Consider the following 22,695-nt stretch of genomic DNA (forward strand, 5'->3'; position numbering starts at 1 on the left):
GCTTGATGTTTAATTTTAAATATTAAAATTCTGAATAGTTTCTTCATGATACTCAAGGTACAAGTGGGACCTTGTCTTACAAGACTTAAAGTCACCTAATACCTTCTGAAATAAAATCTTTTATTTCTGCAGAATGGCATCATGAATACAATGACATGACACATGAAGAGCTCTAAAAGACCACTGGCATGTATGTGGATGTGTGCCTGTGTGTGTCTTTCTCTCTCTTCCCCCAGCCCCTTGTCAAGACACTTTGAGTACAGTATTTTCTCCATGAGCACCTTTGCCGCACAACTAATCTTGCCATACAAGATAAAATAACTGCTTGACAACTTGGTTTGCATTTGTTGGACAATGTATTTAAGTAGGTTGTCAGCTTGGTTTAATTTCTCCACTGACAAAGTTCTCACAGTATTTCCACTTTTATATTATATAAATCTTAGTTTCATAATGGTCTATACAGTGACAAGAGTAGACCTAGTTGTCTTAAAATAGTGGATAACAACCAAGCATAAAGCCATGTAGCTGCAAAGCTACATGTGAAGCTGAACTGCATCCTATACTACAAAATAACACACCAGTTTGCAAATCCTTCAGTGAGCAGTTATTCTTCCCACCTATCAACACCAAAAGTTTACCAAGCTATGGCAAATATAAAAGAGGTAGCTCCTAATTCACAGGTTGTTAGAGAGCATTAATTATCAATTCTTTGGTTGGAAACTGACACCTCTCAATGAAGACATTTAGGCAAAAAAAGAAAAAGTGTGATGCCGAACAAGACAAATCAATAAGCAAAAAAATATATACATACATATATATACTATGAACAAAAGACTTCCAAGACTATGTATTTTCATTTTTTGTTATAAAGTCCTTAAATTTTGATATTTTCAAATTTCATTCCGTCTTTTTAAACACCCCTCTTATTTTTTGTTCTTTTATGGCGAAATTGTCTTATGGCCAATTAGTTGTGCATCAAAAACACTTGTGGCAAAAATGCTTATGGGGCCCTGGCTGGTGGTGTGGCTCACAAACCAAAGGGTCTGTGAATCTTTGAGTGTGGCCTGCAAACCAAAGGGTTGACAGTTCGATTCCCAGTCAGGGCACATGCCTGGGTTGCAGGCCAGGTCCCCAGTGAGGGGTGTGGGAGAGGCAACCACACATTGATGTTTCTCTCCCTCTCTTTCTCCCTCTCTTCCCCCCTCTAAAAACAAACAAACAAACAAAAAATCTTTAAAAAATGCTTATGGGGAAAATAACTAGAACCAGGACAGTTACCTGTTACTCACAAGCTACCCATAAACATTTAAAGAAGATATGAACATACACTTTCTTTATGTGGAAGAAGGAACATATAACTACTTTCAAACATTAAAAGGAGACTGCTGATATATATTCAACTGGTTCATAAAATTAACCTAAAAACATGTCATCAAAAGTTATGAATGCTCCTGTGAAAACATTTCAATCAAGTTTTTAAAACATGCATATTTCAGGGTTAAAAGAAAAAAGCAATCACTAACCAAAAAGGTCTAAGAACTTATAAAAAGCAAACAAAAAGAAAGTAATTGTCTAGAGAGTCAAGGTTCTGAAAGATCACAAACACATCAGAAATTATGACAAAGCAAGCAGATAAACTTTACTTGATCACTGTATTGGCCTTCCCCACCCTCCACCCCCACCCCTGTATCTTATATGATGTTTAGACATCTTTAAAAGCTTTCTGGCCAGGGAGAGACTGCTTATCACAGGACTAGCCCTTTCTTAGAGACACCAAAGGTCTTGTCTGGGAACATCTCTTTCATATACGTACAAACCAACCAATTCCAAGTGAACAGCCCCAGCAGTCTCCTTATCTACCTTACACACAGATGCACACAAGCAAGTATTTCACTTGCCCTAAATCATTCCAGGACCAGGTACCAGACTACCAGAGACCACTCCAAAGCCCAAACACCACTGGAATTATTCAAACATGCCAATCCTAAACAACTAAGCCAGCTCTGCTTTGTCTTTCCCTTGAAACTCCAATAAACACTCTTACTCTCACTCCTGTCTTCTGCCACCTGTCCAAAATCTGGCCCTTCCCCTGTGACCGAGTGGCATGCAAGACACCTCTCTGGGGCCTGTGAGTATAATAAACTTCCTTCCAAGCCTCGTTCTTATTTCTTCCTATGGCCACAACTTTACCATACCACATCCTACACATACATTCATATAACAGCCACTATTAATGTACAAAGTGCAAGAACATGCTTACCCAAAATATTACAGAATAAGCAATAATCACTAGATGATTATCTGAACCAACAGAATTGAGGTAAATAATTTATAACTGAAGTACCAAAATGAAAATTCTTTTTCTCAGTGTTATCATTCAAATACAGATCATTTTGATTTCTTTTCTGTGATACAAATTTTGTTTCAATTCTAATTCTATGCTGACAGGAAAGCAGCTACTTATTTCTCTATATACTGCACTACCCTGCCCCCATTTCTCCCACAGCAGAAGGATCACTGAAAGCAAAAAACTAATAGGTTCTACTTGCATTTAAAAGTCCACAACAATATACAACAGTCAGTTGCATAATTCTGCCATTACTTCTCAAAGAGCTATATAAATACATAGTACCTTAAATTAAGGCCTGGTTATATATACTAAAATGGACTTCAAGAACCTATTCATCCATCTTGCCTTTTAATACTTAATACAATATAACTCTAAGTTCAACAAAAGCATACTATTAGTTTGAGTTCCTCTAAAAACTCTTTGTTAACTAATCTCATCTGCAGTTAATTACTGCAACAAATAAATGTAACTTGGTTTCCTGACTTTTTAAATAGCCCCATTATAGTATAAATAGAGGGTAAGGAGAAGAATTTATCACATTATATATATAAAACAAACCCTACTTTTCACCTCACAGGCACTAAATTATTTATGACTTCAATAAAGTAAAATTTTTGTTTAATAAAGTTCTTTACATTGCAATCTACATTTAAAATTCTTCCTATTTTTCAGCATGTCCTTATAAAATTATGAACAATAAAAAGCAGCAATTCTAAATCATGCAAATCAGTTAGTAAGCAACTGCTTCAAATTTCAATTTTATAAACTTTGCATTCATATACCAAGTGACATGTACCCATAAAACTATGGAGACTGGGGTATATTTTACTATTTTTCAGCAATAACATTTTTCTTCACAAGTGCTATAACTTAAAATTTACACTGGATCTTTAAGATTTTTTCATAAGAAGCCCCCATTTTTTAACTTAAGTGGGAAAATAGTGTTTGTATTTGCATCACATAAGAATTAAAGAAAAATGAAAAAATTACATCAGAAATAAAGACAAACTAAATGCAAGAGTATACAGATCCCACAAAAAAAATATGGAACAAAGTGGAGGGAATTTTTAATAAACAAGGAAAAAAAAAGGATTTGTGAACAAATGAAACAGAAGTTAGGCAAAGAAGGTCCAACACACACTCATAATTGGAGCTCCCCCACCCCCCAGAAACCTATATAATGATACAGGGCAAATACTGAAAACTTTTCTGAAATAAAAGAGGGCTATTATTTAATGCCATATATAAATGTTAACAAGACATAATCAAGTACTGGTACTTAAAAAAAGAAAAGAAAAATCTTTTCACAGCATGTAAGCAGAACACCAAGTTTCATGTAAGGGGTAAAAAAGGCACAAGAATTTGACAATAACAATGCATGTCCAAGTCCGCAGAGCTCACAAGAAAATGTAAGCCATGGGTTTTATACCCAAAGAAACCTTCAAATATAATGGATATAATGTTCAAAAACAAGTATGTTATAAACCAGAAGGGACTTAAATAATATTGTCCCCATGAGCTCTCCAGTAAAGAAAGAGCTTCAGACAATCAAAATACCCTACGAGAAGCTTTGCAGTAAGATCTGGTGGTGATTGTTGAACATACTGAATTTAGAACTAACACCAAATGATGAGGTAACAGAGTTCTGTATAGACATACAATAAGAAAATGGAGACGGGCGAGTTACCAAAAAAGGAATGAACTATCGATACACTGGACTACCTAAAATGAATCTCAAATGTGTCACACCAAGTGAAAAAAACATACTCAAAAGGTTATATTTATATGACATTCTAGTTTGAAAAGGAAAAATTACAGGAAAAGAAAACAAGTAAGTAGTTGCCACGAGTTAGGGGTAGAAGGAGGATTTGATTATTAAGGGGCAACAAGAGAGACTTTTGAGAGGTAAGGAACTATTCCATATCCTAACTATGGTGGTTACTAAATGATTATATTTCATTTGTCAAAACTCACAGAACTATACATGCCACCCTCCAAATGTGAATTTTTGCATTTAAATAGTAAGTTTTCAATACCAAAAACATAGATACCAGGGAAGAGGGAGGGAAGGGAAGGTGAAGAGGTTACTAGCTAATTCCATTACTGCTCACGACAGAGAGTAATTTAAGAGGGGACTGCAAGGTGTTAGTACAAAAGTAACTTTCTAAATGTTAAAACATACTAACCCCGAATACAGCAATGAAAATAAATCACATTATTAAAAAAAATTCAAAAGTGTCAAAAATGTTTCAAGTTTCTTCCATCTTCAGTTAAGCACTTCCCTTATCTAGAAAATCACCAGTTATCTATATGTTCAGAGTTTTCTGTGGTATTATATACTTATATTTTCAAAAGGAAGTAATAGAAAGATAAACCAAGAACTACATGATTCCATTTATAAACTATTGCAGTAACGGCAAAACCATATAAACAGAAGACCACTCAGTGGTTGCCAGGGGCTGGAGATGGGGAACAACTGTCTACAAAGTGGTATGGAGGAATTTGGGAAGGAATTTGTGTGATGAAACTGTTCTACATACTGACTGTGGTGGTAGTTACATGAATGTACACATCTGCCAAAACTGAGACCCACATGCTAAAAATGATGTTACTGTATGTAAAATATACCTAATTTTTATAATGGGGTAAAAAAGAATGAGGGATCCTGTCAACAAAGAGATAAGACTGAAAAATTAGAAAGGAGTTAGAAAACAAATCTTCAATGAAGGACCCTGCTAAGAAGCTGTAATCATAGAACTAGCTCAAACTGGCCCTATCAGGTTTCCCACCAAGATACTGAGTTTTCAGAGACAAAAGAAAAAAACCTCAAGTCATGCAGGGGAAGCATGCTACGGGGAGAATTTTGACTTCCTACTACACCTGGAAATAAAGTCCATCCCCTCCCACCCCATATCCCACCAAAAGACCAGGGCATAACTGAACCTTTCAGAAATGAAGTCTCTGTTGTCCAGAAGATCTGGTGCTGAAGCCCCTACCTTACCTTACCATAAACAACCAAGTTCTAAAGCCCTCCTACAGAAACCTGCCCTGCCAGCCCTTAGGCATAACAGTCTGTTCCCTTTAACCTCTTAAATGTCATCCCTAACCCTGGATGAGGGAAACAGATTTGAGCTCTGCCTCCTGTCTCCTGGCCAGTTGACTACTCAATAAAGCTTTTTTCTTCTCTCAAAATCTGGTGCCATACTTTTGGCTTCTATCTGTGTCAGGGAGTGAGCCCTTGCTCAGTAACAAAGTTTTAGATTTTATTCTCAAAGCAGCAGGTGTACTAAATGATCTCAAGAAGGGTACAGTCACAATTCAGTTCTGTATCTAAAAGACCACCAACAACAGTTATAAAAGGGACTAAGAAGAAATCAGGGAGCAACTGGGAGACCAATGAACCAACCACCTTAGTAAATTAGGGGAAAATTACCAAGCCCTGACCAAGGCAGAAGCTGTAGGGAAGGATAAAGCAAAAGCAGGAAATTTCTCAAGTTTCTAGCACTACTGAAACAAGTAACCAAGCTAGTACTGAGAAACAGATTTTAGACAAACTACTACTAATGCCAGTGGGATATTCAAAAGCAAACATGTGGTTAGACATATTGGTCTGGAGGCCAGGGGAATAGCCTGAGAAGCAGTTTAGATTTGAGATTGATTCATCAAAGTATTTGCAGTCATGAAAATATAAGGTCAAGATCATACAAAGGTAGAATATGTGGAATGAAAAGTAAAAAAGAACCCTGGGAACCATCCTGCACAACACCAGCATTATGGGGTTGAAGATATATTGGAGTATAAAAAGAAATGGCTTACTGAGTATGCAGCAGTAGAGTTAGAAATGATTACAATCATCTGCCTATTTCAATCTGGGTCTCCAACCACTTTATCCTTGACTTCTCTGATTTTATCTTTGGCTTGATCACCCTGGGAAAACTGAGGCAGTTAAATAAAGTTATCATTGAATTCCAAGTTTTCACTTTCTATTGTTGACATGTGAGATTACTCAGCAAATAAAGAAGAATAAATTACTGAATACACTTATTTTGTAAATTAAACACAGAAGAAACAGTAGGAGGGATTAAACGATTCACTTCAAATATGGATCAACTTACTGCAACACAGAGCCTAAGAAATTTATCTTGGTTGCTGAACAAATGCCTCTGTCGATGCTTTAAAGGATCTCTGATACCACACTGAAGTTATCAGAAAATACCATAGAAAAATACAATGGTTATTTTGTTCTTAACCAGAGATATGTACCAATATTCCCCAAGGAGCTTTCCTACAATGCTTATCTTGCCCAAACTCTCTTTCTAAAAAAAATACTGATTTAGGAATGTTCAGCGTGAGGCCCAACTACTGTATTTTTCATAATCACATACATAATTCTGATGTACGCAAGCATACAGGCACATGCCTGCGCGCGCACACGCACACACACACACACACACCAATTCCAAGCTGTAAAGCAGTGATATAAAACCTGGTTCCAGGATCTACACGGAGTTCTAATTGGAAGTTTCTAAACCACATCCTAATCCCTCAGAATTGCCTCCAAATAAGAGGATACAAATATACATTTCCCTGATGTAAGCCTGAATTCCTAAGCCCCAACTCCTATAAAATGCCAAGAATTTTTTGGCTTTGGTAAAAGCTTTAAGATTTAACTTTTCGCCAGAATTCAGAAAAATACAGTGTAAGAAAAGGTGTGAAAAATGAGTCCCTATCTCTTTATTATTTAATTTCAACTCCAATTTGTCCATTTTAATGACAAACTACTAGAAAAATTTGGTTAATTTCACCAATTCAAGTGTTAGTTTCAACTACAATCTAACCAAAATCAGATCTAACCTGCTATACTGAAATATTCAGATTCCACTTCCAATTAGAAAAATTTCCAAGATTCCTATTATTACATCATAGACATTATGAATTAAAACAAAAATGATTACTCAAGAATAGCAAAAACTTTTCCACCACAATTCACACTTACCCATCTCTTCCCTTACTGACAATTTTTACTTCAAAATAATAAATCCCACAGGCTGCTGGTATTGGATGTGTGGCACGAACTGATGCTGCATCTTTTGGGGTTTTGCCATGACCTGCATACAAAACAGAAAGGAAAAAAATCAAATGAGATATTCAAATGAGAATCTAAACAATTCAGGAACAAATGTAATTTATAGAATAATGTATACATTTCTGGTCCCATCAGCACAAATCATTAAACACTCAATGATGATCACAATTAATCCAATATGCAAAATAGCCCAAGTTAGCCACGGAACTCTTCACACATTATTAATTTTAATAAAATTTCAGAATCTAAATATACTGAACCTAGCAGTCCTTTATGAAAATTAAAGTATTTTAGGGAAGACTGTTATTTTTAAGAGAAAAAAGGCTGAATTTGAAGAACGTAATATAATCTTAATTTTATTAATATAAATTTGCATATCATTTATACAATTTCTAAACAGCCCTGATATGTGTGGCTCATCGGATTGAGCGCCAGCCTGCGAACCAAAGAGTCGGAAGTTTGACTCCGACTCTTATCAGGGTACATGCCTGGACTGCGGGCATGTGAGAGGCAGCCACACACTGACATTTCTTTCCCTCTTTCTTCCTCCCTACCCTTCTCTCTAAAAATAAATAAGTATTTTTTAAAATAATTTTTAAACAACACTATTTTGCCAAATGGCTTTTTTTAACTGAGAAGCATCTATGTCACATAGTATATTTTTAAGTGAAATTTTATACAATTAGAATGAGTTGGCAAAAGAACTTTATGACTTTAAGAATTTACAATTTTCTTCTTTTAATTCTATACAAAGACATATTTATAAAAATTTCCTTGGTCAATTACAGCCTGAGAAATAGCTAACCTCTAGTTGTATTTTCTCTCTTTGTTAAAGAAAGAAATATAACACCACACCATTGCTGACATCTTTGGAAAATCCTTTAGCTAGTGGCTTTTAAACTTCTCAAATTAGCTAGTCCTCATTTTAACCCCAAAGGGTTTCCTTCACTCACAGTCCCTTCCCCTGTCCCTCGTTCAAGACACAAATTACCTTGAAAGCTAGCATGTGAACAAGAGTAAGTAAGCAAGAGAAAATATACCTATAAAATCAAAGAAGAATAGCTGGTTAAAAAGTACTCAAAGAGAGTGAGTGAGACAAGTTTCCACAATCCCCAAAGGTCTGGATGAGAAACAATAGTTTAAATCACTATTCAGGTGTTCTAGTTAATACGCTGTACCCAATACAATCTTATGTCATTAACCTTTCGGTCATACAGTAACAATACATTCATAGGGAGAATTCCCCTCCTCAAATTTACTGATTGTTTAAAACAAAAAAACCTTAAGTCACAAATTATATCTTAGCCACACAATAACCATCACAAAGCAATAAGATCATATCTTTCCTTACCATACACTTTACCAAATTATCAATGCATACCCTATCATTAAACAGTTGAGTTTACACTTGTAATGCAAACTAGCCTACATTTACTTGGTCCAAAAGAAATTGCTGAACTCAATCACTCCTATTACCAGGAAAACTTGTGTCCATAGATCTCTTATGTATGTGTTATGAACAGAAGTGACCACTGGGCGGTGATAAACTTGGCTAAGAAGATAAAAATGGAAGCAGCAACATACAAACACCCATAACACTGCTTTAACACATTTAGGAAATAGATTTACACTGAACTAAGCAGGAAAAAAATAATAGCACAAATCTGCAGGATGACACCAATAACTTTTTGAAAATAGATATTTAATAAGTTATGGTTTTAGCAAAATATTTTTCAGTAAAAATGTTAAAATAATTGATTAGCCTGGGAAAAGGTCATGTAAATTAAATGTATTTAAAATTTTTAGACAGCTAAAAATAAATCCAAAGAAAAATCTAATTAATCCTGGAGTCCTAAATCAACTAGCTTTTGTATTTGGTTTTTGTTTTTTTTGTTAGGAAAGTGACCAAACTTTTAGGAATAAGGTAATCTCAAGATGTACTTAAATAACAGCAATAAATGGTAATAGTTAACATACATTTAATACTATGTAAAAGGCACTGTTCTAAGAGCATTACATTTATTAACTTATTCAAAACAACTTACGAAGTAGTTATCATTTATTTCACAATTGAGGAAATTAAGCAAAAATAAAGCAGCTCAAGGTCATACTAATGTGTAAGAATTCCAAACCAGTATTTGTGCTGGGATTTAAATGCAAGAAGCCTGATCCAGTGCAGCTCTGTACCCACAGGAAGGATTTAGTTACAATGAGCATTCTGGGATCGCTTCACATGTATTCCCATCTCCTATCCTTGCTCCTTCTTTGGGAAAAGAGAAAGAAAATATTTAGATTACACAATTTCTCAAAGAATTAGGTGCTTTTGTACAGATTTTCCTCATTCAACATCTGTGAAATAGGTATTATTTAACCTCGTTTTTTTAAATGGTAAAATTCCTACTTAGGCTATATAACTATCCAAATTAGTAGACTCGTGTTAAATCCATGTATGAATTAAAATCCTCTACATTTTTCTATTATGTAAAAATAACAGAAAACTACAGTCATAAATCTTCAAAATTCCTTTATATTCATTATGCTCTTACTAAGCCATTGTAGAAAAATTCTGTAAATGTTAAAAGAATGTTTCATTTTTAAATTAAATTTATATTTAAAGACAGGAAAAAGTTCAGATGTAAAAGTTTTCATATACTTCTTAGGTGAGACTAGTATTATGAGACGGAAGGGCCTATTTCTAATAATGTTCATCAGCAGGAATTTTATTACCTTAAATTCTGTGATAACCAAACTACAACCTCATACTACCAAAGTGTAAACTTTTAAAAACACAAAATCTTCAATACTGAGTGTTTTCTACATGGTTCAAGAAGAAAATACATTTACTGCCTCAAAACTCATAGGCTAGCAAGGTTAGCTCATTCTACTCAAACAATCTGTTGACTGCATTTCGCTGAAAAAGGAAAGAGTCTGAAAGAGCCACTCCATCCCCCTCCGTTCTCCAACATGCTGCCAAGTGCCTTTCTGGAAATATAAACAGCCTTGCTTGTGCCATTACCCCTCAGAACAACTAACATTCCTTCTAAAAAATCCTCCCATTCAGCCTAGGAAAAAGATAAACTTCCTGAAAATCTTGTTTGATCTCACCCTCCCCCTGCATTTTCTACCTCCCTTCTTTCAGCTCCAACCACATTCACCAGGCCTGTCTTTGCTCCATGCAATTCCTTGGGGCAAAGCTCCGGAAAGCTCTGCCCCTTCCTTGTCAGCCTAGTTAGGTCCCACTCATCATTTAGATCTCAGCTCAAGCCTTACTTCCTCAATTATCCTTTCTCTAACCTCTGACTTGGCCTAACCTTTTTTATATGCCATCATAGTGACACACATCTCTCCCACACAGCATTAACACACTTAACACTCATTTGTGATTATTTTACTGTTTTTTTTTTAATTTTAATTCTCACACATTTTTGCATTTTAATTTCTACTAACATCCACCCTAACTTCAGTCATTCCTTCCTGGAGCCACACTCTGATCTCCTGAAACTATTCCACCTCAAAAATATTAAATTCTCATAAAATCTGTTCTGCTACAAAACATATTTCTTGAATACAAATGAGCTGGTATGCACTTGGTAAATATAGGAATGATGTCAACATAATAAAGAAGTCATCTAGTTTGTAACACAGTTTTCCCCAGTACATTAATGAATTAAAGAGAAAAGTTTAGCAATATACAAAGGTCCTAAGTCAATGAAGACTGGGATTCCTACATATAAAGCCATCTGGGAAAATTCAAGTGCAGTACAGATCAAAAAGTGCTAACATATTTCCTCTTTGATTATATCTGCATGGGTTCATATATCTCATGCATATTTATTTTATACTTTGGGTTATAATTTAGTATTATTGGGTTGGCTCAAAAGTCTGTTGTTTTTTCTGTACGATGACTCTACTAATGCTTAGCTGTCTTTAACTTCATGCAAAACAATTTTGTTGGATTGTATTGTGACAGCTGCTGTCATGTCGGTGTGCATTAAAAAAAAACAAACAACTTACCAAAACTGGTGATTTTTTGTGCAGCCATTTTAATATTGAAGATGGAAGAAAATAAGCAACATTTCTGGTGTATCATGCTTTATTATTTTAAGAAAGGTAAAAATGCAACTAAAATGTAAAAAAAGATTTGTGCAGTGAATGGAGAAGGTGCTGTGACTGATTGGATACGTCAAAAAATAGTCTGCAAAGTTTCTTGGTACTACTGACATTTTGGCCAAATAATTCTTTGCTATGGAGCTGTCTTATGCATTGTAAGATGTTTAGCAGCACCCCTGGCCTCTACCCACTAGAAGCCAATAGTGAGAGATACCTGACATACTCAAGATACCCAAATCGATAGTTATTGGTGAAATGAAAAATGTGTCTTTTACAAAAAAAGCTATTTGGACTTATTTTTCAGTTGGTGCCTCTACCATTCCAACATATTTCCAATTATGTTTTTTTGTTTTTGTTTGTTTCTTTCTGGCACTACAAGATGCTACCATTATTTTCTGCCCCAGTCCTAGAATGAGCGATTTCTCCAAGCAGCCCTGACAAATGGCATTAGAACCCAATCTCTAGGTAGTGTGCTAGTTGTTATGGAGATACTACTACTTTCAGGCCTCCTCATTGACAAGGGCAAGGAAATATATGTTTGTATACCAAACCACTATATATACACATACCTGTATTTCCTTATGTCATTATTTCTGTCGATATTAAACTAAACATGAGTTCCTAGTGGTATCTCCAACTCTAATCCATTATCACATGGATCACTCTAATCTTTCCCTTTGCTTATCTGTACAATTCCACTCCAATGGTAAGAAACCTAGCTTCCATCATCTGCCATCCATTACCTTAATTGCTTAATTCCATTGTAAGTATATAGCAGTATCAGAATTGTTAACTCGTATCCCCACAGAATATGTATGAGTTTATCAACAGGAGTTCAGTGTTTATGTAGTTTCTTTTACCTTTGGTTTTACAGACTCCACTGATTTCCAAAGTTACTTAGGTCAGCACCTTGCCTTGCCCTTTCTCTGAAACTGTTTCATACATTTGTAAAAGATTATGTTGTCACATTCTGCATTCTACCCTGGGATTTCCCCCTCCCTTCTAAATGATTTTTAAATTTGCATACATTAAGGTTCACTCTTAATGCTGTAAAATTCTATGGGTTTGATAAATAAATACAGTGTCATGTAGCCACAATTACAGTATCACTCAGAATACTTTCAATAACCTAAAACCTGCCCTGTGCTTTTGCTAATCCCACCCATTCTCACTCCCTTCAACTGAATCTAAAAAAACGAGCAAGAAGAACAGACAGAATCACTGTTGCAAGATGGGAGGGTGTTTTGGGGAAATGGGTGAAGAGGTGAGAGGATTAAGAAGTACAAATAGGTAGTTATAGAATAGCCATGGGGATGTAAAGTACAGTATAGGAAACAGAGTGGCCAAAGAACTTACAGGCCTGACCCATGGACATGAACAATGGAGGGCAGTCCAAAGGGGAAAAATTTAGACAACTGTAATATCATAATCAATAAAATATAATTCAAAAAAGATCTGTTGTGCCTTTATGTGCATAAATAGCTCATTTCTTTTTATCTTTGAATAATATCCTATTGGATAGGTGGTATATCACAGTTTACCCATTCACCTATGGAAAGACATTTTGGCTGCATGTTTTTAGTGATTATGCGAAAACTTGCTACGAACATTCATGTGCAGGTGTTTGTGTGGGCATTAAGTTTTCAAATCACTGGGTCAACAGTGAGGAGCTCGACTGCTGGATCCTATGGTAAAACTAGTATAACTTTTCTAGAAACAGCCAAACCATCTTGCAGTCCCCCAGCAATGTCAGAGCTCCCGTTGCTCCACATCCTCACCAGCAATTGGCATCGTCAGGTTTTCTTTGGATTTTAGCCATTCTTTCTAATAGCTAAAAGTATATATTTCCTTTGCTTAAAAAAAGTGAAAAGGGGTAAATTGTGAATCAGATTTTTATTTTTAATTAAGAACTGTCAAGCACTCACATCTCTAAGAAGGATGCCTAAACCCTGGGGCTTAAGGATGTGAAAGATCAGCAGCCTATGATAGTGGGCACAAGTGCCAGTGGAAATTTAACTGGGTTTATATTTTAGCAGGACTGTTATTTTTGTAGTAGTCTGGTTACAAAAGTCCACAGGTTTTAAGTCGTTTGACTCAGCCCTATTTTTCCCATAAGCCCTGCTACTTTTAGAGTGCAATTTGTGGAAAACATGAGGGCTCCCCTCCCCCCAGAACACATTTTTGGCATCATATAGAAATGCCTACACCTTCCTCTAGGATGCACCATCTTATCATCTCCCCTTTCTAAAGACTTCACTTTTATACCTACTCTTCAAAATCCCTGGACCCTTTCTTGGTTTATCTTCCTTTTTCCTCCTCTAGTATGGGCCTACATGATATTACTTAAAGACTCCCCAGTTTATCTCCTAGATAGGCATCTGAGAGATCCTTGATCTGAGAGAAATCAAGGATCTCTTAGATGCCTATCCTTCCATCACACCCAACCAGCAAAACCACAGCCTACAGATCAATACTATAACCTACCTTCCCTACTCCTGCAATAGGCAGTTGGCCTTTGCTGAACATTGAACAATCTTGCAAAGAGCCACTGCTATGAAGTCAGCTGGGCTCTCCCACTGCTATCAACAATACACTAAAAAATCTTTAGTTTGTTTTCCATTCCCCTCAGTGCCTAATCCACATCTGCATCATCCAGTTTAAGTTTTAAGTCCTGTACTCTAACTCTGTAAGCAAACTACCTTGCCTACTTTATCATAAAACAGAATTTAAATGGGACTCCAGCATTACATATGGTCATGTTCTATTCTCCACTCTCCTATTACAAACCGCTCTCTGTCCATTACATTCTACACCTCTTCCACTATTACCAGAGTGAGTAGTATACACTCTTCTCTTTAAGACTAACCATCCTGTGCTCCTGAACCACTTTCTACCCTCTAAGCCTTCAGTGTCAACCTCCCAAGTTATATTTTCCTCCTCTCCCTTTTCACTTTCTTTCTCCTCAGTCTATAAGGGCACAGTATCGAAAAATGTATACACTTTTCAAAGAATACAGGGTGAGACAAAAGGTTTACAGTTGTAAGTACGCAAAACAGTTTGTTTTTGTATTATTACTTAGTAATTATGACATTATTTTCCACATAAACAACTGTAAACCTGCTTTTGCCCCACCCTGTATATGCTCTTATGCTATAAATCTCTGTCAATAATGCACTGGGATTGGTGCTGAGCATAAACAACTTTTTAAATAACCTTTAAAAACAGATATAGTTAATATTTATTTTACTTGTTAAAATGTTAAATTTTAGACCTGGCTGGCGTAGCTCAGTGGATTGAGCACGGACTGCAAACCAAAATGGTGCAGGTTCGATTCCCAGTCAGGGTACATACCTGGGTTGCAGGTATGTACCCTGACCCCCAACAACTGCACACTGATATATATTCATTCTCATTCTCATTCTCTCTCTCTCTCTCTCTCTCTCCCCCCTAAAAATAAATAAGTAAAATTTTTTTTAAATGTTAAATTTTGTATACATTTATTGGGACTCCAAATCTTGGACTGACATCATACTCTCATCTAACTTATGTCACTTCAGTTTTACCCATGCAGCCAAACTAAAAGAAGACTCACTCAGAAATGATACAATAGTCTGTAACACAGTACTTTCTAAAGGGAATTTTAGAAATAATTTTGGATTATGTGTATTTTCATCTTACATGCTGACATTAGAAGCTGATTTCCAGGTACAATGTAACTCTGTTACCAGGCAGCCATTAAAAAAATAATTAAAAACCTGCCTTGGCCTCCATCCTCCTACAGGCACTGCCTAATCTCTTTCCTCATCTACATTTCTCAAGAATAAGCTATATTCACTATCTTCTTTGCTTAGTCCCTTCTGTTTATTCTGATTTTTGCCCCCATCACTCCATTCTAACTGTTCTCCCTAAGGTCACAATGATCTAATTTCCAAATTCAGTGGAAAATTTTCGGTGCCTATCTCACTACACCTATCTGTTGCACTTGACACTAAAGATACTTCCTCATTTCTGATACGCCTCTGCTCAGCTTCTGTGACACCACACTCTCCTCTGTCCAGGTTCCTCTTAACATTCCTTCTTGGGATCCATCCAGTCTTTTAATGGTAGTGCTGCTCAGGGTTCCATCTTTGGCCCGCTGCCCTTCTCACTTCACACACTCTCTTATGCACTCCCAGAGTTCCTACTACCACTAAGAGGTGATGCCGAAACTAGTCATGACCTAGATCGCTCCCAAGCTCAGGTCAATTATGGTCCATGCCAACCTTCCTAAAAGAAACTGCCTCACACACTTTCCCTACTGAAGGAAGTGAAGCTCAGACCATCCTTGTGCCAGGAAGATTTTTTATTTGTGGTAACTACCCTCACATACCCCCTTACAGCTGATTCAACTAAGGCTAGCACCTGACATGAAAGCCACCAATTCATGCCATAGCATATAATGAAAAGTTATGCCCAACTAAGAATAATAAAAATTAGCAAAGCCAATTTGATAAGTCTCTCAGGAATCTGAAATAGGAAGGAAAGAAAAAGCCAGTCAAGCAGGAAAAGAGAAGTAAGAAAACCAGAAGTAATGACTGCAGCTGAGTCACTTTAGCAGCAGAATTAAAGTGAAAAGCCATGAACTCCAGCTGTTGTGATTATTTGGAGCCACCTTAACTTCAGAAGGCTTGCTTTTTTGGCTTCTGGTTTCCATGAAGTCAGATCACATGGCTAAGATTCCCATTTTTACTTATCTTCAAATATATTGTACTACTTGTAACAATCATTAGATTCATAGTTCATTGCAAGAACCAACAAGAGAAGAAACCTAAGCACCAGCTTTGATTTCTCTCTCCATCATTCCATCATATCCTGTCAATGTTACTTTAAAATATTACAACTACGTTCTTCTTCACCCCTACCACTGATCAAATTCAGATCCTTATTTCTTCCATGGTCTGCTGCAACAGCCTTCTAAATGAGTTTGCTATTTCCAGTATTGTACCCTTTGAATTTATCTTCCAATTAGTTGTGTAGTATGAGAAAAATGAAAATATGAAAGAATCACTTTCTACTTGAAATGCTACAGAATAAGATTTAAGCTCAATAAAATATTACATAAGGCCTCTCATGATCTTTTTCTAGCTGTTCCTTGTCACACACTTAAATTCCAATAACCCCAAACTGCCTGTATATCCAAAGATACACAATACCTCTCTATGTTTTTACTCATAATGCCCAGCCCCTCTCCTCTTCCCCTATAGACTACTCATCTTTTAAGACTTACCACTAGCCTTACCCCCTCTGAAAGCTGTCCCTGACTCTCCAACTTCATCCCTTCCAATGTCAACCTGGGGCAGAGCTTCTCCTATCTTCCACACTACTTTTTATAACACTTCCTGTACTATACTCATGACCTTTGAGCTCTTTTAATTCAAAGACAGTATCTCATGCACATTTGAGTGTCCAGAACCCTGTACAACATAAACTCTCACTAAAAGGTTGGTGAACAAAGAATAAGAAAACAGACAGCAAGGCATATATACAAATTGTCTGGCAGAATATCTGTCCTACAGCAACTGCTCAATAAATTATCATTACTATTATCTATTATTTTTCTGCAAGTATGATTATTAGATTCACTTGATCCTTTCAATTATTACCTGATATTTTTAAAGCTAAATTTCCCAAAATTTTGGCAGAGATCCCTGGGAAAAGCTCAGTTTGGTTTTTAAATTCCTTGATTGTGAGGAGCAATTTTTTACATCACTCCCATAATTCTTACAAGACATTTGTATTGGCAAGTAAGCAAATACATCTTGAGGTATCTGTTCAACCTTAAGAAGTCCAAGAAATCAGATAAGCAATTAAACTTGCGTCTAACAACTGTTGATATTGAGGGGGAGGGGAATTAGGCATACCAGGAGTTCAACCTATTTGGTTAGATACTGTTAATAATGTTTTAATAAAAGTGCCATCCACTATTTGATTGCTTCTTACCATTCCCAACTTACACTTATCTTGTGTTTCTTCTAAGCAGCCCTGAACTAGCACAATCAAGGTTTCTGGACTTTTCCATGGCATTAGTGTGCTCCAGGTAACCCTTTTCTCCAGAGGAAATACTTTTAATGTCAACTATTCTTCAAAAACTTCTAAATGTAATCACTGGATTTTACCTATTTGAGATCATTAAGTCTCATACAACTGAAATGGGCAATTCAGTATAGTGGAAAGAGTACTAAATTTAGAATAGTGAAAATTAAGTTTTCAATCCTGGGTTAACTGTGACTGGCAAAATCTAACCTCTAGCTGCTCCCACTTTCTAGATCTAAAATGAGAATTCTACCATCTTGTCCAAATCTACTGGTATCAAAATGCTTTGTAAAGTATCCAAATAATGACATTACAATATAAAAATGAAATCTGTAACTGGAACATTGATAGTAATCAAGTCCATTGTCAAATTCATGAAAATGCTTTAAGTTGAAAAAGTTATCTTTATAACTAAGTCTAAACTTGTCACATTTATACTTATTCAAAGCTGACAATAATTGTAAAAATAAAAGGAAAGAAACATGCCTGAGTGTTTCAACAGTTCGTGTATGACCGCTAAACAAAAAGTTTTTTTTTTTTTAATTTTTAACATATAGAATACACACCCACTATTCCTCTGTAATCCAAACAACTATGTCCATTTGTCTGGTGTTTATCATTAATCCCTTCAAATCATTTAAAGAACTACTGCTTCCAAAAACAGTAATTCCAACTTAGAAGAATAATCTCTTAAAAGCAGAGTGTGGTCAGAGCAAAATAAACCAAAATATTGCTATTTCAAAGCTAAGGAAAATCCTCATTCTGAAAAATAACTATCATCAATTCTTCTTTGTGAGCAGTAGTTTTTAATGTTAAAAGTGCCTCAATGCTTAGGTAAAAACAATGCAGCACAATGATAGGTTAAATAAAACTCACTCTTCGTATTTTGGGACTTCAAAGTTTTATTACCCACTACCTATGACACTTCCCCTTTGCTCCCTTCCCGTATTACTGGGACAGAGTTGCTCAGTACTTTTGGTGTGGTCCACTCAGAAGGCACACAGAAAAACAACAGGAAAAATGAAACACCCAACACATTAAAATAACAAGACAAGAGGAAGAGGCAGTAGAAGGGGGCGAAAAGAGACTGTGTTTGCAAACAAGGGCAAAGGGAGAGAGAGACAAAGAGGAGATGGAAGAAAGGGACAGAAAAGCAAAAGGATGACAAACAACAAAATCTGTTCTTCTGTAAATAGTTAATGCTTGTAAAAGAGAGGTTTCCAGAAAGTGAATCTTAGTATTACACAACAGAAATACAGAGGCCAATAAGAAAAATAATTGAGACAGCAGTGTCATAAATATTCCAAATGCCAACCAATTTCACACAAGCATGTACTTGTCTCTGACCCAAATCATCAATTTTATGTAAAGGGAGTTAGTAAAACTAACCAAGCCATGTTACAATGCTAAATAAACTGTAATCATGAATCTTAGATATCATGGAAATTCAGGGCTGGGAATTTCCTTCTCAACCATCCAGCTCAACTCCCTCATCACTCAAAGGAAGAAACTGAGACTCTGTTTTGTAACATGTCTAAAATCACAAATCATTGCAGAACTCAGGAAAGCTAGGGCTCTTTGTTCAATAATCTTACATATCTTCCGCCTCTGATTTTCTCAAGCTAATTATTAACCATCAACCATGAATTTAAAATAAAGTTTTGTCAAGTCTAACAAAAGGCTTTCTGGTGGCCAGATCAGAAGTAATCACTTCATAACAACACCGTTCACACAAATTAAAACAGAATTAAATAATAGCCTTCACAGAGTATTAACAAAATGCCCTAAGAAAAACCAAAGACCCAAATTTTAAATTTTCAGCCATTAAGATTAAGAAACATACAGAAAGTTTTTCTCTGGATCTATGGATAAAAAATATTCAACAAGGCCTATTTTTTTGTATGTGATTCTCTGCAGTCAAATCATTTGGTAGATTTGTCACCATTCTCATTTCTGATTAAATAGTAACTTATTTGTCAAGGTTCTTCTCAAATTTCAGTCCTGTATGCTTTAAGAATTTAACCCCCAGGATTGTTTATACCCTCTATACCCATGTCACTAGGATCTGATTAGGACCCTCCTTTGTAGCCAATCAAAACGAGGCTGCTTTGAATGTAAAGCTCCAGGTTCAGGTTTGGGGCCTAAAACACTGAATTTGTTTCCAGGCGGATATATCGGATTGTTCCTCATTCATCCCCCCACCCCCAAGTAAACTTGAAGCATGGTATTAATTTGGGCTACATTTCAAAAATTCCCTTGGCAATTTACTGTCTTATATAAAGCTGATCTGCTTAAAGCTTTGTTTTAATATAGCAGACATAGATAAGGGAGGAGGGAGACAAGCACAAGCCTAAGGCTTTTTTTTTTTAACTGCAGGTGTAAAACATAAGCCAATTTTATTTAAAACACTAAGTAACATTTTTAAAAATCCTTGTTTTCAATCAGACTTCATATAACGACAACATGTAAATATAGAACGTTTCCAATCAGTAGTGGTAGATTTCTGCTCCCCGAAGAAAACGCGGACTCTCGAGGTTTCGCCACTCTTACCCTCCCAGTTGCCTTTAGTAAGAGACACTGATGGCAAACTTGGGCCCCTTATCCTTTTGTCCCCCTAGACAATCTCTGGCCTAATTTGGACAAAAATCCTCCACTGATTATTCCTTCCTCTATATATCCCTGCTCTCCATTAATGAGAAATTATACCTCGGAATCGTGCCTCTCTTCCCGCTCCCCCCTCCCCCCCCCGCCCCGTAAGAAGAGAACGCCTGACCCACCGCCACCTGGAGAACAATGTAACACAACTCCGAGTCCATGGATTCCTCCATCCAAGCCCTAAGATTTATCTTCAAGGGAAATCAGAAAGCGAGTTGCGTCCTGTCATCCTGGATTCCCTCAAGGTGTTCTACTCCTGGCCTAGGATTACCCGCTCCATTATGCCGAGGAGTACTCACCTTCCTTTTCCAAGCATCTGGCCCCTTGCCCTCGCACCTTTCACCACGACCCCCAACCCACCCTCGGAGAAGCAACACAGGCAGCGAGTTCCCTCCGAGGACGCCAGCCCGAGAGGGAGGGGGTCGGGGGCGGGTCGGGAGTCGGCAGCGGCGACAGGACACTTCGGATCAGTGGCCCCACTCCCACCGCAGGACACACGCCCAATACCTTTGTAGTGCACCCGCAGGTTGTTCTGAGAGAGGCCGATGTAGCTGAACTTGTCCTTAGGGCTCCAGGACCGAGGCAGCGGCGTCTCCTGTTCGTCCACGGCCGGGTAGAGGCGCTTGAGACGCCGCTGCAGCTCCTTCTCCTGCTCGTTTAGGGCCGAGTCCCCGTGCAGGAAGGGGGCCGCGGCGCTGCTGCCCGCCAGGGCTGGGGCGCCTCCGGCCGAGCCGGGGCCCGCTGCGAGACCCGGGGGCGCGGGGGGCGCGCTGGCGGGGGCGACGACCGAGGCAGGCGGCGGGGGTGGCGGTGGCGGTGGCGGGGCGGCAGTGGCCGGGGGTGGCGGCGGTGGCGGCGGCGGGTGGAGGAGCAGGGCGGCCGCCGCGGCCCCCAAGCCGCCCCCCGCGCCGCCTCCGGGCGAGCCGGCGGGAGAGGAGCCGGCGCTGACGACCGAGGGCGCCGGAAGAACGACTCCGGAGACCGGGGCCACGGCCGCCGGCGGTGGCGGCGGCAGCTGCTGCTGTTGCTGTTGCGGCGGCGGCTGCGGCGGCTGCCCGGACATCCCGGCCGCGACTCAGCCTACGGTCGCCTCCACCTCTTCTCTCCTTCCTCCTCTGCTTCCCGGGGGCGCTGTCGCTGCGGCCGCCGGCACCAGGCGCCCAGTCCGCCCGCCCCGGAAGCAGGCGGCGGGCCGCGCGCCGGAGGAGAGCGCGACGGTTGGGGGGGCTCAGACACAGGGAGTGGGCGGCGGGCCCCAGGAGGCCCCGAGAGAACGTTGGCCGGAGCGCGGGCGCGGGCCGAGGCGCCGAGAGCAAGAGCGAGGCGGCAGTCGGGCACAGGGGGCGCAGTAGCAGCCGCCGCGACCGCTGCTCTCGCGGCTGTTTCTCGGCGGGCGGGCGGGCCTGGCCGGCGCGAGACGCTGCGCGCGGGCGGCGCTGGGCGAAGGGGCGGGCAACGAGCGCGCGAGCTGCGCGAGGGGCGGGGAAGTGCGAGCGGCGGGGAGGACGCCGGCGGGGTGCACGGGCCGGGCGGTGGGGAGAAGCTAGTTGCCCGAACGGCGGAGACCGCCTCCTCCCCGGCCAGCTCGCAGCTCGCGAAGGAGACCTGGGGCTCTAGGAGCAGGGTCCCTGCGGAGGTCCCTGCCTCCTCCCGCTAGCCCGCCTCCTCCCCGCGCCCATCTCCTCCTACTTTACTTCTTTTTGTTGTCGTCGCCCCACCTCCCCATCATGGGGTTCCCGCTAGAGCAGAGGTGCTGCTTCTCGCCCAGGCGAAAGTAATCGAACCCCGCTGGGGCCGCCGCGAGCACCGCCCGCGACATTCCCCGGGGCGCTCGGGTTCCGGGAACCCAAAAAGGGTCCGCGAGATGAGAGGTCTGAAGAGTGCCCACGGGTTCCCAAGCACAGATTTCTCTTCGCCTCCTCCCTCTTTAAGAACCTACTTCATACTTCACAGTATTTAATACCTTAACTTATTGTATAGGAGAGGAAACCACTTCTGAAGGCAAAGTCTCCCAGTTAAAATACTGAGCATTGTATTACTTAATTTTATGAAGACTTAAAGTGAACTTACAGTGGTCGAAGGTGTTAACAGGTATACTAAAAAAAACGTCTGGCATATCTTCAAAAAGCAGAAGACAAAGTTATAGTGTGTAGTTAGGAAAGGCTTCTAGAGGCATCAAAACATTTTATAAGACTAATTTTCATAACAGGCCTCCTTAGGTAGCAAAGAATTGTGCTTATTTTTAAAAGAAGAAAATAAGCCCTGGCTGGCATAGCTCAGTGGATTGCGCGTGGGCTGGGAACCAAAGTGTCCCAGGTTCGATTCCCAGCCAGGGTACATTCCTGGGTTGCAGGCCATAACCCCCAGCAACAGCACACTGATATTTCTCTCTCTCTCTCTCTCTCTCTCTCTCTCTCTCTCT

General features: G+C 39.0%; 1 protein-coding gene across 1 annotated transcript in view; it reads right to left on the reverse strand.

Annotated features, from left to right (window-relative positions):
* Positions 1-21,472, reverse strand: part of RANBP9 (RAN binding protein 9) — an 83,678-nt gene extending 62,206 nt beyond the window's left edge. The window contains exons 1-2 of the mRNA XM_045847012.1: positions 20,781-21,472; positions 7,347-7,458 (exon numbers count right to left, since the gene is read on the reverse strand). Of these exons, the coding sequence (XP_045702968.1) occupies positions 7,347-7,458; positions 20,781-21,336 (668 nt within the window). The 5' untranslated portion in view covers positions 21,337-21,472. The remainder of the gene's footprint in view (positions 1-7,346; positions 7,459-20,780) is intronic.
* Between the last annotated feature and the right edge of the window lie 1,223 nt (positions 21,473-22,695).

The sequence above is a fragment of the Phyllostomus hastatus genome, unplaced genomic scaffold, assembly GCF_019186645.2.
Source record: "Phyllostomus hastatus isolate PE091 unplaced genomic scaffold, TTU_PhHast_1.1 phas_contig_524, whole genome shotgun sequence".
Lineage (NCBI taxonomy): Eukaryota > Metazoa > Chordata > Mammalia > Chiroptera > Phyllostomidae > Phyllostomus > Phyllostomus hastatus.